General features: G+C 54.1%; 1 protein-coding gene across 1 annotated transcript in view; it reads right to left on the bottom strand.

Moving 5' to 3' along the window:
- The window catches only part of LOC143692750 (serine/threonine-protein kinase pim-1-like), a 78,295-nt gene extending 69,754 nt beyond the window's left edge, over positions 1–8,541 (bottom strand). Inside the window, exon 1 of the mRNA XM_077172993.1 lies at positions 8,490–8,541. Within this exon, the coding sequence (XP_077029108.1) occupies positions 8,490–8,541 (52 nt within the window). The remainder of the gene's footprint in view (positions 1–8,489) is intronic.
- Positions 8,542–14,813: the final 6,272 nt, after the last annotated feature.

Here is a 14,813-nt window from a genome sequence, read left to right as displayed (position 1 = left end):
GCACCACCGAGTACAGAACTGACACAACCACATCAAGGGATGGAGTGGAGGTGGAGGGGGGCTTCAGGTTAGCATAGATGCCAGTGCTGAGGAACAGAGAGACCACAGCCAGGTGAGGGAGGCAGGTGGAAAAGGCTTTGTGCCGTCCCTGCTCAGAGGGGATCCTCAGCACAGCCCTGAAGATCCGCACATAGGAGAAAACAATGAACACAAAACAGCTAAAAAACAGAAAAACACTACCCAGAAGAGGACCAAGTTCCCTGAGGTAGGATTTAGAGCAGGAGAGCTTGAGGATCTGAGGGATTTCACAGAAGAACTGGCCCAGGGCATTGCCATGGCACAGGGGCAGGGAAAATGTATTGGCTGTGTGCATGAGAGCAGTGAGAAAGGCACTGGCCCAGGCAGCTGCTGCCATGTGGGCACAAGCTCTGCTGCCCAGGAGGGTCCCGTAGTGCAGGGGTTTGCAGATGGACACGTAGCGGTCGTAGCACATGATGGTCAGGAGGAAATACTCTGCTGAGAGGAAGACCAGAAAGAAAAAGAGCTGAGCAGCACATCCAGTGTAGTAGATGTTGCTGGTGTCGCAGAGGGAATTGTGCATGGCTTTGGGGACAGTGGTGCAGATGGAGCCCAGGTCAGCGAGGGCCAGGTTGAGCAGGAAGAAGAACATGGGCGTGTGCAGGTGGTGGCTGCAGGCTACGGCGCTGATGATGAGGCCGTTGCCCAGGAGGGCAGCCAGGGAGATGCCCAGCAAGAGGCAGAAGTGCAGGAGCTGCAGCTGCCGCGTGTCTGCCAATGCCAGCAGGAGGAAGTGCCTGATGGAGCTGCTGTTGGACATTTGCTGGGGCTGCACATAGGGATCTGTAAGAAAAGTAATCATGGAATAGTTGGGTTTGGAGAGGACTTGAAATATCTCAGCACAGCCTGGGGGCACTTTCCCCCCACTGCCTGCCCAGGGCTCTGCTGCCTGGAGCTGTCCCTGCCAGCAGCTGCTTCCCTGTGCCCAGGGCTGGGCCCTGCCAGTGCTGCCAGAGCCCAGCCCAGCCCTGGGGGCTCAGCTCTGCCCTGCAGAGCCCTCCCAGCTCAGGCACTGCCCAGGGGCAGCTCTGGCTCTGCAGGCTCTGATGGCAATGTCAGAGCAACCCTGAGGAGGCTGAAAAAGCAACACTGATGCTTTCGCTCAGGGGCCCTCTGTTGATCTCTGTAACTGCAAAGTATATTCAGATCTAAGAGAATTTTTAAATTTATTTTTCTCAGCCTTAACTGAGAGATGAATATCTATGGGCAGTTTCTTTTCCAGGCAACCCAGAGCAGTAGATTAAAAAAGCAGGATTATCCCCCTTATGCAGCCCCTGCCTTGCTGTGCTCCCTGAATGATCTACTTGGAAATGTTCTGCAGTTCAATGCCATGCTGGGAGCAGTCCTGAACAATGCAGCATCCTCCCCACACAAGGAGAACACTTCCAAGCCTCACCAGCTGTCTCCTCTCAGTCAGATCTTGTCCCCCAGTGCTGGGAGCAGCTGCCAGGGCTGGCTGAGAGCTGTCCCTGGCAGGCAGCAGAGTCCCTGCCCCAGCACAGCGCCCTGGGCTGCAGGACCCTGCTCTGCAGGACAGCCCTGGGCACCCCTGGCTGCTCTGCACAAGAGACAAGCAGAGAATGTACTCACAGGCTCTGCAGGCATTGGGATGTTCCAGCTTGAGGAGATGGCTCCAGGAGCTGCAGCTGCATTGTCCTGCAGCCAGAGGTTCCTGTGCCAAGGGCTGGCAGTGATTGTGCCCCAGGCACTTCTCAGCCCCTTCCCAGCCCTGACTGATTGAAGCTCTCTGTGCCTCTGTGCTGTGCCCGGGCTGGCTGCAGGCAGTGCCCCAGCCCTGCTGGGCTGGCACAAGAGCTGCTCATCCAGAGAAATGTGCTTTTGAAGCTCTTCTTGGTCACCAGGAGCTGCCTCTGGGCCAGCAGCCCAGCCCAGCTCAGCAGCACAGACACAGCACAAGGATTTTAATCAGCCTCTGGGGCTTTGTGCTCAGGCCCTGAACATCAGTCCCTGAGAGGGAGCTGAAGAAACCTCTCCAGAACTCCAAGGCAGAATCCAACTCCAAAGTTTCTTGCACTTTTAATGGGTCCCACTGAGGGACACGACTGAGCAAGTGTCCCCAGGCAGAGCAGAGAACTGCAGGCAGTGATGACAGGTGGGGACAAAGAGAAGCCAAGTCTTGGTGCCCTGGGGCACAGCAGGGTCTGTGCCAGCAAGGGCTGGGAGGAGACACCTTGTCCTGAGGCTCTGGGGCCTCCTGGCACAGCCCCAGCCAGGCTGGGCACTGTCAGCCCCTTGTGCTGCCCTCAGCATCCCCCCCTAGCCCACATCCCAGTGGCCTCAAGGATCTGCTGCAAGGAGTCCCTGGGGAGCCTTGCTCAGCAATGGCCCTGGGGGCTCCTTCATGCTCCCTGCAGGGACTGCAGGTTTTTCAATGGACTTCGGCTTTGGCTTTTGCCTTGGAGTCTCTGAGAGGTTTGTGCAATCATGGCCTCCAATTATCTGCTGTAATTAGTCCCTGGAGATTCTCTGCCGGTTGCAGCATTGATTGGGACTCATTAATACTTCAGGGTACTTAAGTTTCTTAAGCTACTTCCTCTTTCCCTTTTGATACAGACTCTATGAGAAAGATTGTGCATTTACAGGTTCCAATTATCTGCTTAATGAGTCCCTGGAGAGCCGTTATCAGTAACAACATTTAGTGGGCTCATTAATGCTTCAAGGTACTTCAGTTATTTTAAGGTACTTGGTGTTTCCCTTTTGATACAGACTCTGTGAGAGGTTTGTGCAATCATGGCCCCAATTATCTGCTTTAATGAGTCCCTTGAGAGCTCTGTACTGACACTCAGTGCTGCTCAGTAATGCTTTGAGCTTCTCAAAAATTTTAAGGTAGTTTGGAATTTCCTTTCCACTCTGAGTCTCTGAGATGTTTTTGGTCAATCCTGGCCTCCAATTCTCTCCTCCAAGGAGTCCATGAGGAGCCTGTGTTGGGGATGGACCTCACTGAGACCCATTCATGCTTTGAGACACTTTGGGGTTTTGTTCTGACTGACTCCTGGAAAGGTTTGTGCAATCTCCTCTCAGGCCCTGAGGTTCAAGGGCTCAGCTCCAAATGCACCACAGGGCTCATTGGGATGCATCAAGTCCTGACAAACCATGGCTCTGCCTTGATTTCCCTCTGCTCTAATGCAGTTTATCAGGAATGTATCTGGAGTGATTTTTGGTTTGCTAATTTGAGATTTCTCAGCCAATGCATCTATTAGTGCAGTGGGATCAGTGTTGGCTAATTACCATTGCATTCACTGGAATATATTTACTCATTTCCTGCTGTGAGATAGGATTAGGAGAAAGGCCAAGTAGGCTCAAAATTTTAAAAGGGTATACAGAAAAGTTTATTACCAGTAAAAAGAAGAAAGAGTAATAAGAATTTGAACACTTCTCCTCTCCCTACAACCTTTTCTTTCTTACTGACAACGTAAGGAGACAAAACCTGAAAGTTTCAGTCAGTTTACACCATCTAGAACAGTCTTTCTTCAGTTCACTTAAGGAGAGCAGTCTCGCTTTCATGCTATGGAGACTTCTTCATAAGAAAAACATTTGCTCGTGGCTCTCAATTGCCACGAAGAGCAGCTGCCCAGAAAATCTGCAATTGTGAAGTCCCTTCCATTTTTCATAGCTTTTCCCACAGCTGTTTTTATGGGCCATGTCAATGTATGGGGTATGAGTTTAAAGATGAGCTGTTCAAGAGCAAAGATTCTCTTCATCCATTTCTGAAATCATCTTCATCTCTGACAACAGAGATCTTCTTCTTCACTCCCTGAGGGCACAGGATCTCACCGATCTTCTCTCTTTCTCTGTTTAAACTTCTCATAGGATCACAGCTACTTCAACATTTGCCGACTTTAGCATGGAGTTTTTTGCTGAACAAGTCATCTCCCCATATTTTCAAATAGTTATAGGGAAAAGAGAGTCTGATATATTAATTCCATCCTTCTCCATAGCTTTACAAGAGGATTTCAGCCCCAAGATCAAGGCATCTCCTCATCCCTTCCATCTGGGACTCAACTTCCTATTCAGTGACCTCGGTATCTTCATGTTGCTCCTCTCTGTGTGCCTGCACTTTGTCCTTTTCTCTCACTGGAGGGAGGATGGAAGCACTGAAAGAGTTCATATCTCACCCGGGGCCTGCAGATGGTTCCGTGCCCCCGGCCGGGCTCGGTGCTTGCGGCCGGAGCTGTTTTACGATGGAGGTTTCTGCAGCGGCTGCGCTGGGGCTGTGTCAGGATGGGCTGCGCTGGGGCAGGGCCAGGATCTCAGCAGCCAGGCCAGAGCACAGCAGCAGCAGCACGGCCGGGGGCCGATGGCTTCTCCTGCCCCTGCCCGGGGCTTGCGGCTGAAGCCCAAGGGTGGCAGAAGCTTGGCCGAGCCGGCCCAGCCCGGGGCTGCTCCTGGGGCCCGGCAGATCCTGGCTGGGCCCGGGCTGGCGGCGGGGCAGGGCTCAGCAGGGCCCAGATGTTCCCAACTGCAGCCATGGCCCGGCCCGGCCTCGGCCCCGCGGCCTCCCCTGCCCTGCCCGGCAGCCGATGGGGCCTGGCGGGGTCCCTGGGAAGGGGCCCGGCCCCACGGCAGGAGCCGCCCGGCCCGGCCTGGCTGAGACGGGGCCGGGTCAGCCTTGTTACCTCTGTGCCAGCCAGAAGGGAAAGAGACCCTCCCAGGCTTTCCCATCTTTAACATGTGTCTTCACAGAGGCGTGTACAGTTTCCTTAGTGGTTTAACAGATTGTCAGATCTCAAAGCTAATTACTGATTGGTTTTTTGTCAGACACAGATGAAACTGCTAGCAGCTTCTCTTAGGACATCACTTCTGTGATGCAAAATCACCACAACAGCTCCTTTGTCCATATGTATCGGTCATGTGCCCAAGTCCTCAAAAACCCTTCTTGGGAGATCTCTGGCCCCTTTCCAAGGTTTTTTCAACTGAAAGCATTCAACTCAGAGTCTAAGAAAATCACCAGCAGACATGGGCAGCCTGACCTGTCTGGCCTTACTACTTTTGTCTGGGAGCAATCTTTGGATATATGGAATTTGGGAAGCCAAATTCTAATTTTGGCCATGGACCATGGACATGAAGGTTGGTTCTTTTCTGTAGGAAGGAAGGAACAGAGCCCCAGTGTTTGCCAGGCAGAAGAGAGGTGACCACCAGAGGACAAGGCCAGCCAGAAGTGGCAGGTTTTTTTCTGAGAGAAACCCTTGCATATAGGAAAATTTTTAGAGAGAATACCAATTTTGGCAATGGACATTTAAAAAAAGGGATGGTTCTTTTCTATAGCAAGGAAAGCACGGAGCCCCAGTGTTCCAGGAGCTGATGAGAGGCATTCCTTGACATTGCAACATCAGCCAGAGCTGTCAGGTGGCCCCTGGGAGGCCAAGCCAGCCAGGCCTGTTCCATGTTCCCTCAGTTCCATGGGGCCCCACAGTGTCCCAATGGTCCCTTGCTTCCATGAGGCCCTGAGGTGTCATAATGCCCCCTTGGTGACACCAGGCCCTGAAGGGTCCCAATGGTCTCCATGGTTCCATCAGGCCCCACAGAGCCATAATGGTCTCTGGGTTCCATAAAGCCCCGCTGGGTCACCATGGCCCCTTGGTTCCATGGGCTCGAGTGGTGCCACAATGATCCCCTTGGTTCCATGAGGTCCCCACAATGTCCCAGTGATCTCCATGGGAAGGGAAGGACCCAGCCCCAGTGTTGCAGGGGCAGTCACCAGAGGTCAAGGCCAGCCAGGCTTGATGGTACTGGCAGATTGTGCCTGGGAGCAACCCTTGGATATACAGAATTTTGGAGGTGGAATCCCAATTTCAGACATGGACACCTGGAGGATAAGGATGGTTGTTTTCCATTGGAAAGAAAGCACGGAACACTGATACAGTGACATTTGGGGATCTATGGGGAGCATTGGGGATCGTTTCTGCACCTCATGACCCAACAGGAGCTTTTCTAATAAATGTTGCCTGAAGCTCCCACTGTGCTCATGACAGGAACCCATGTGAGTGTCTGGGACATCCCGGCTCTTTGGCAGCCTGGGGACTCCTGGGATGTCACCATGGAATGGCTGTGACTGCCTCTGACCACAGGGCTCTTTACCATCCCCAGAAAGCCCTGGGAGGTCTCCATGGAGCCCCTGGCTCTGTGTGTGACATTCCAGCTCTGGAACAGCCTGGAGACTCTTGGAATGTCCCCATGGAACCCTTCTGAGGGCCTGTGACAAATCTGATCCTTAGTAGGCAACCATCACCAGTCCACTGTTGCTATGGGCAGTTTCCATAGCAACCATCACCAGCCCCCTGTTGCTATGCTCAGTCCCTTGGCAGCTCCATGGAGACCCCATGCCAGGGGTGGTTGCCATGGCCACCAGGGCTGGCACCAGCTGGGATGCTCGGTTTCCACGGGCCGGGCTTCAGGAATGGGATTCCCCAATTTCCTGCTCCCGCTAAAACCGCGCTGCCCTCGCTGCCCTCCCGCCTCCCATGGAAAGCACAAAAGGCAAAGATCCCGGGCTGGGAAAAGAACATTTTATTGGGAACAGGAACGAAATAAGGAACAAACAGGAACAGAAACAATATTGATAACAGAAGGGATAAGTAAAACTATTTACAGAGAAAACTACAACATCAACAACTAGGTCTTCCTGGCAATGTATTTCCTCCTGTCTGGAAAGGACACCCTTCTCCCTGGGGAGAGAGAGAGAGAGAGTCCCTTTCCTGCCCCTGGCAATGACCTGAGGTGGGAGTGAATGTAATGACAGGGCCATGGCCAGACCCTCATGTTCTCCAATCCCACATAAAGTCATTGGTGGGGCAACCAAAGGTACAATTGTCTTCCCAGCATGGATTACAGGGAACATGGATCACCAGGGCTCTGACCAACGTGGGATCTCCAATGGGGGATGAAGCTGGAGCAGTGCAGGAAGCTCTTCCTGAAGTTGAGGCACTTGCAGGGCTTCATTTACTGGTGCCTCTGTTGGTGTCTGGTCAAGTGAGAGCTGCTGGTGAAGCTCTTCCCACACTGGGGACACTCGTAGGGCCTCTCCCCAGTGTGGATGCGCCGGTGGGTGACGAGTGTGGAGTTCTGCTTGAAGCCCTTCCCGCAGTCAGGGCAGAGGAAGGGCCTCTCATCCGTGTGAATTCGCTGGTGCTGGAGGAGCTGAGAGTTGGTGTGAAACCTCTTCCCACAATCGGGGCACTTGTAGGGCCGCTCCCCTGTGTGGATCATTTGGTGGATGATCATTTGGGGCTTCCTACTAAAGGTCATTCCACATTCCCCACAGTTGTATGGCCTTTCCCCAGTGTGGATCCTCTGGTGGCAGATCAAGAGAGACTTCTGCCTAAAGCTCTTCCCACATTCCCCACATTCATAGGGTCGTTCCCTGGTGTGGGTCTTGTGGTGGGAGATCAGGTTAGAGTTCTGGCTGAAGCTCATCCCACATTTCCCACACTCGTAGGGCTTCTCCCCGGTGTGCATCCTCTGGTGCCTGATGAGGTGGGAGTTGCGCTTGAAGCCCATCCCACAGTCAGGGCAGTGGAAGGGCCTCTCATCCGTGTGAATCCGCTCATGCAGGAGGAGATCAGAGCTGGTGTAAAACCTCTTCTGACACTGGGGACACTCGTAGGGCCTCTCCCTCTCCCCAGTGTGGATGCGCTGGTGGGTGATGAGGGTGGAGTTGCGCTTGAAGTCCCTCCCACAGTCAGGGCAGCGGAAGGGCCTCTCCTCTGTGTGAATCCGGCGGTGCTTGCAGAGATCAGAGCTGGTCTGAAACCTCTTCTGACACTGGGGACACTCGAAGGGCCTCTCCCCAGTGTGGATGCATTGGTGCCTTATGACAGCAGAGCTGCAGCTGAAGCCCTTCCCACACTCCCCACACTCGTAGGGCCATTCCCCAGTGTGGATCATCTGGTGGCTGATCAGGGTGCTGCTCTGCCTGAAGCTCTTCCCACACTCCAAGCATTTGTGGGGCTTCTCCCCATTGTGAAGCTGCCCATGGTCCACCAGCTCTGAGCTCTGGCTGAAGCTCTGTCCACCTTCCTGGCTCAGGGTGGGTCTTTCCTCCTCAGAGCACCCTGGGCTGGGTTTGGAGCCCCTCTTCCTGTAAAATCTCTGGGGATTTTCCTCCCCATTGGATTCCTGTGCCCTGGAGTCACTCATAATGGCCTCATCCATGAGTTTCTGCTGTGGGGATTTCTTCTTTCTGGTCTCCATGCTCAGGTCCTTCCTGGGGGGAGGAAGGACAAGGAGAGGATGGGATTTGCCTCCATGCCACAGGGAAGGGGAAGGAGATCCCCCCAGTGCATCCCCGGCAGGACGGGGTTGGCAGCAGGGTTGTCCTGCAGCCGGGGGCCGTGCTGGGCTGGGAGATGGAGCAGGAGAGAGGAGGAAAGGGGCACTGACTTCCTCCTCACCTTCCTGCATGTCCCGGGGCTCCTTCCTATTCCTTGCAGGCTCCTCCTCCATCTGGCACAGGTTTGGGGATGTAAAATCCTGTTTTGGGAGGAAAGCAAGGGATGAGCGCATTGAATTTTGTACTGGTTTCAAGGCAAACCTGGGGGAGAGTCTAAACCAGAATTTACAATTAAATAAGAAAAGAAGATCAAGGCAATGCTGCAGAAACACTGCCTTAAACTGACAGAGTCAGGATATAACCTGATACCCTGTTGCTGGTCAGGCAGGTGGCAGCAGTCCCATTAAATGGTGGCTGCAGTCGTGTTGGAGTGATGAACGTGATTCTGTCCAAGCAGTGATCCTGTAGAAGGGTCTGGTCTTCCTCTGAAGGTCCAGGGGTGGTTCTGGAGCTCTTGTCCTCTGGGAATCCAGTAGGCAAGCTGCTCCTGGTGTTGCAAGGCTCAGCTTATATCCAGGTAGGAATGCTTGGATCCTCCCCCTGGGCGGAGCATGCCACAATGGGATGATGGAATTTTATCAGTCCTGCAGTGACACTCAATGGCCCATTCCCAGAAGATCTCTCCCCTGGAGGGCGTTATCAGGGCTGAGTCATGGAAGAGATCAAGAACACTGCCCCACCCATTTATAGCAGTTGATGAAGATGGGCATTGAAAACATGCATTTGGTTCCATCTTACACTGCAGCCTGAAACAGTGGGGGAATCCCTGCTCAGGGGGTGAACACCACCCCCCTTACCCAAACTGGCTCAGGTGTAAAACCCCCACCCTGGGCAGGCCACACACATAGGGGACAATGTCACACTTGCCCTGCCCCAGGGGAGGTCTCTGTCCCTGTCACTCCCTTGCCCGCCCCCCTCTTCCCATTCTTTCCAACTCTCTCTCTACCTCACATTTACTGTTCAATAACATCCACAATGGATTTGATTTCGTTGGCACTTTAATTGGGGCAGAGGCATCTCTGTAACAATTTTCTTAACCAGATGGCAACATTTTTCGGGCATTGTGAGTTTAGGCACTGCTGTCTGACCCCAAGTGCCTTTGACAACAGCACGGTTCCCTACTCTGAGGAGGTTGTGGTTCTCTCTGGGGGATCTCTTGGAAACTTGGAAACAGTCCCTCCTTCCTCCCGGGGAACTTATGGGAGAACTGATGAGGAAAATGGCTGTTGTTGGTGGCCAGTGAAAAAGAAAATATTTTGTTGTCCTTCCTTGAAAAGTTTCTTAAAATCACTGGAGGAGAGTGAGCAAATGATACCAGCGAGACTGATAAGGTTCATTTACTCCAGGGTGAGGAAAACAAGGCTGCTGAAAGTCCCAAAAGAAGCCCAGCTCTAGTAGCTCAATTCCCAAATAACTCCAGCCAGGGGTGTCCGGGAGGATTTTTTTGGAGAGTGTTGGGAGCCGGCAGATCCCAGACTCGAGCCCCGGATATCTCCGGGCTCCCTAAGAGGAGCTTTTTCGGGGGCAGAGGAGCCGCAATCGCCCCTCGGGAGGGTCCCGGGGGTTCCACGTGGGGATGGCCCGGTACCGACGGGGCGGGACATTGGTTTTGGGGATCCCCGTGAGAGCCGGGGCTGTGGAACGGGGGACCCCCGGGGCGGGGAGAGGGGAAGGGGCGATACCGGAGCGGGGGCACCCCCGGCAGCCCGGAGATGAGGCGGGGACGGGACCCCCTGACCCTGACAGGGGCGCGTCCTGGGGTGACTTCATGATGCTCATGCCCCATCGGTCCGTTTAGCCCAGAAATGAGTTCTGCACCTTTAAGGCTGGTTCTGAGAGCCAAGGGGAGGAGGAAGAAGCTGCAGTTTGTTTTCAGGCACTGCACTCACTCCTCCACATTCCGGCTCCTGGATGGACAGAGGGCGGGACAGAGCTCTCCTTTGCTTTTAGTTAGTTTTTAGCTCTCTGAGGCAGAGAAGTTCCCTGGACTGTGGTTTTTCTTTTTCTTTGGAGCTGTTTAAACCTGCTCTGCACTGAACACCCAGAACACCACCAGCAGCTCCCACCTGTGGCCCACCAGGCTGAGCCTGGGCCGCTGGAAGTGGCATTTCCAGCGCTGGAGGGACTGATAAGAGACTGATAAGAGACTGATAAGACACTGAGTGAGCCGAGCTACAGCCCAAGGAAGGACTTTCAGAGTTTCTCATCTATTTTGGAGCAGCTGGAGGTTTATTACTTAATATTGTTCAATTTTTGTGCTGGTGAATGCTTTGCCTGTTTAATAAAGCATTTTTTTCCACTTTTCTCCAAGGAAATATTTTCCCGAACTGGCTGAGGGTGGGGCTGCTGAATCTGCATTCTAGAGGAAACTCCTTTTGGAGGTTTTCAACCAAATTTGCCCTAAAGCAGGACAGGGCGGTGGAAAGAAGGGGGAACCCCAAGTGGCTGGATTGAGGGGAGGCTGGAGAGGGGGACCAAGGGACTCCAAAACCTCCCAGAATCCAAAAGCAGGACCCTGGAGAGGGGGGATCCCCAGGACATATGGGATCCCCTCCAGCCCTGAGACGGGGGACCCCCAGAACCCGATAGGGATGAGACTGGATATGGGAAACTCCTGCTGAACTTCTTTTATTCACTCTTGATTTTTGGACATCAGGTGACTTCTAGAAATGGACTTGGGTGGGAGGAATCCCCAACCAAAGGCATTCACACCTTGTTTTTCCCCAATCCAGGGTTTTCCCCAAACCTTCCCACAGTGACATCCCCCCTGTCCTGCTCTGGGTGAGCTCAGTCCCAAACCTGACCCTGATCCTGCTCTCAATCTCACTCCACGTTTAGACACACTCACAGTTCTGTATTCAATCACATCCTAGTCCCAGACTCGTCTAGCCCCAGACCCAATCCCAAACCCAGCCCTAAAGCCAATCCCATGTCTAGCCTTAGCCCCAATCCCAGCTCTAATCCAAATCTCAGCCCCATCTCCAAGCCCAGCCCCAATTCCAGCCCCTTCCTAAATCCTCAGCCCCAACCCAAATCCCAGGTTCAGCCCTTCTGGGGCTTTGGGGGTGTCTCTGTCCCTGTGACCCCGATGATGTTTGGGTGGGGTCCCAGCAGGGCTGAGAGGGACAGAGACCCCCCCGGCCTCCCCAGGGGTGAGAAGGTGGCAGAGCCCCCCCAGCCCCGAGCAGCCTCAGCGCTGAGAGGGACACAGAGCCCCTGGTGCCCAGCCCTGCACAGGCATTGCCTGAGGCCAGAGGGATGGAGACCCCCCGAGCATCCCCCAGGGCCAGGGGACAGAGAGCCCCGAGCATCCCCTGGGCTGAGAGGGACAGAGACTGCCCCGAGCACCCCCTGGCACAGGGGAGAGAGGGAGGGAGACCCCCCAGGCATTCCCTGGGTGAGAATGATGGAGACCCCTGGGGAATGGCCTGGGGTGACAGGGACAGGGACACCCCTGGGGAATGGCCTGGGATGACAGGGACAGGGACACCCCTGGGGAATGGCCTGGGGTGACAGGGACAGGCACAATCCTCCCAAGCCCCTCCCAAGCATCCCCCAGTGTGAGAGGCTCAGTGACCCCTTGAGCATCCCCTGGGCACCGGACAAAGTAAAGTTGTTTCTTGAAAAAAATCAAACTTAACCCTACAGAAAATGCCTTGAATTTGCTCTTCCCACAAGTCACTTGTGGTGAAAACCCAAACAAATCCCAAAATTTAATAAACTGACAGTAGAAGCAATTCTGTGGCAATTCCAAAATCCATTGGTCCTGCCCAGCTCCAGCTCAGCTGCTGGCACATTCTGATAAAAGAAAAGTGGAAATTCAGCCCAACACATTGCAATACCTCTGTTATGAAAATGAAGGGAAAGCTCTGTGTAGCTGTCACAAAGGTGACAGGGAAAGAGAAAAAACTTATTCTTAGATTTGGCAAAGCCCCCGGCCTGTGAAAGAGAAAAGGGATGACAGCCACGGAGTGACAGGGACAGAGACCTCCTCTGGGGCAGGGCAAGTGTGACATTGTCCCCTGTGTGTGTGGCCTTCCCGGGGTGGGGGTTTCACACCTGAGCCAGTTTGGGTAAGGGGGGTGGTGTTCATCCCCTGAGCAGGGATTCCCCCACTGTTTCAGGCTGCAATGTAAGATGGAACCAAATGCATGTTTTCAATCCCCATCTTCATCAACTGCTATAAACAGGTGGGGCAGTGTTCTTGATCTCTTCCATGACTCAGCCCTGATAACGCCCTCCAGGGGAGATATCTTCTGGGAATGGGCCATTGAGTGTCACTGCAGGACTGATCAAATTCCATCCTCCCATTGTGGGATGCTCCGCCCAGGGGGAGGATCCAAGCATTCCTACCTGGATATAAGCTGAGCCTTGCAACACCAGGAGCAGCTTGCCTACTGGATTCCCAGAGGACAAGAGCTCCAGAACCACCCCTGGACCTTCAGAGGAAGACCAGACCCTTCTACAGGATCACTGCTTGGACAGAATCACGTTCATCACTCCAACAGGACTGCAGCCACCATTTAATGGGACTGCTGCCACCACCCTGACCAGCAGGGTGTCAGGTTATATCCTGACTCTGTCAGTTTAAGGCAGTGTTTCTGCATCATGGCCTTGATTGTAATTTTCTTATTAAATTGTAATTCTGACTTAGACTCTCCCCCAGGTTTGCCTTCAAACCAGTACAAAAGACAATGTGTGCACCCTTTGTTTGGTCCCTGAAACAGAATTTCCCATTCCCAAATCTCGATTGGATGGAGGAGGAGGCTGCCCAAAAAAGGAAGATGGCCCAGGAGCCCCAGGCAGGTGAGGAGGAAGTCAGTGCCCCTTTCCCCTTCTCTCCTGCTCCATCTCCCAGCCCAGCACAGCCCCCGGCTGCAGGACAACCCTGCTGCCAACCCCGTCCTGCCAGAGATGCACTGGGGGGATCTCCTTCCCCTTCCCTCTGGCACGGAGGCAAATCCCAACCTATCCTCGTCCTTCCTCCCCCAGGGAAGGAGGTCAGGATGGAGACCAGGGAGGACAAATCTCCTTGGCAGGACCTCGTGGAAGAGGCAGTTTTGAGTGGCTCCACAGTGCAGAACTCCAATGGGGAGGAAAATCTTCATAGATCCTGCAGGAGGAGGGTTTGCAAACCCAGCTCCGGGTGCTCTGAGGAGGAAAGACCCACCCTGAGCCGGGAAGGTGGACAGAGCTTCAGCCAGAGCTCAGAGCTGCTGGTCCATGGGAAGCTTCACGATGGGGAGAAGCCCCACAAGTGCTTGGAGTGTGGGAAGAGCTTCAGGCAGAGCAGCACCCTGATCAGCCACCAGATGATCCACACTGGGGAATGGCCCTATGAGTGTGGGGAGTGTGGGAAGGGCTTCAGCTGCACATCCCAACTCAACACCCACCAGCGCATCCACACTGGGGAGAGGCCCTACGAGTGTCCCCAGTATGGGAAGAGCTTCACTTTCAGCTCTAACTTGACAAGACACAAACAGAGTCAGCGGTAAGAGAAGCCCTGCAAATTCCCCAGTTTCAGGAGGAGCTTCGTTCACTGCTCCAAATTCGGTCCTCCATTGGAGGTCCCACATTGGGAAGAGCCCTGGTGATCCATACTCCCTGTGATCCATGTGAGGAAGACACCTGTCCCTTTTCCTGCCCCTCCCAGTGACATGATGTGGCTTTGAAAAATATGAGGGGCTGGCCATGGCCCTGTCATTACATTCACTCCCACCACAGGTCATTGCCTGGGACAGGAAAGGGACTCTCTCTCTCTCTCTCTCTCTCCCTGAGGAGAAGGGTGTCCTTTCCAGGCAGGAAATATTGTAGCCAGGCAGACCCTGTGAGTTGTGTTGTAGTTTTCCCTGTAAACAGTTTTATTTTTCCCTTCTGTTATCAATATTGTTTCTGTTCCTGTTTCTTCTTTATCTCATTCCTGTTCCCAATAAATTGTTCTTATCCCAGCCCGGGATCTTTGCCTTTTGTGCTTTCCATGGGAGGCGGGAGGGCAGCGAGGGCAGCGCGGTTTTAGCGGGAGCAGGAAATTGGGGAATCCCATTCCTGAAGCCCGGCCCGTGGAAACCGAGCATCCCAGCTGGTGCCAGCCCTGGTGGCCATGGCAGCAGCCTTGGGAGCGGGTCCCTGGCTGGGGCTGTGGGAACCTCTTCCCTCTGGTGCCCAGGGACAGGAGTGGAGGGAGCGGCTGCAGCTGAGTCGGGGCAGGCTCAGCTTGGATGTCAGGACAAGGTTTTTGGCCAGAGGCTGCTGGGGCCCTGGCCAGGCTCCCCAGGGCAGGGTCCCAGCTCCAGGGCTCTCTGAGCTGCAGCAGCGTTTGGCCAGCGCTGCCGGGCCCAGGCTGGCATTGTTGGGGTGTCCTGTGCAGGGCCAGCAGTTGGACTGG

The sequence above is a fragment of the Agelaius phoeniceus genome, assembly GCF_051311805.1.
Source record: "Agelaius phoeniceus isolate bAgePho1 chromosome W unlocalized genomic scaffold, bAgePho1.hap1 SUPER_W_unloc_2, whole genome shotgun sequence".
NCBI classification, from domain to species: Eukaryota; Metazoa; Chordata; class Aves; order Passeriformes; family Icteridae; genus Agelaius; species Agelaius phoeniceus.
The sequence above is the reverse complement of the archived record's forward strand: the minus strand, read 5'-3'. Positions and strand labels throughout refer to the sequence as shown.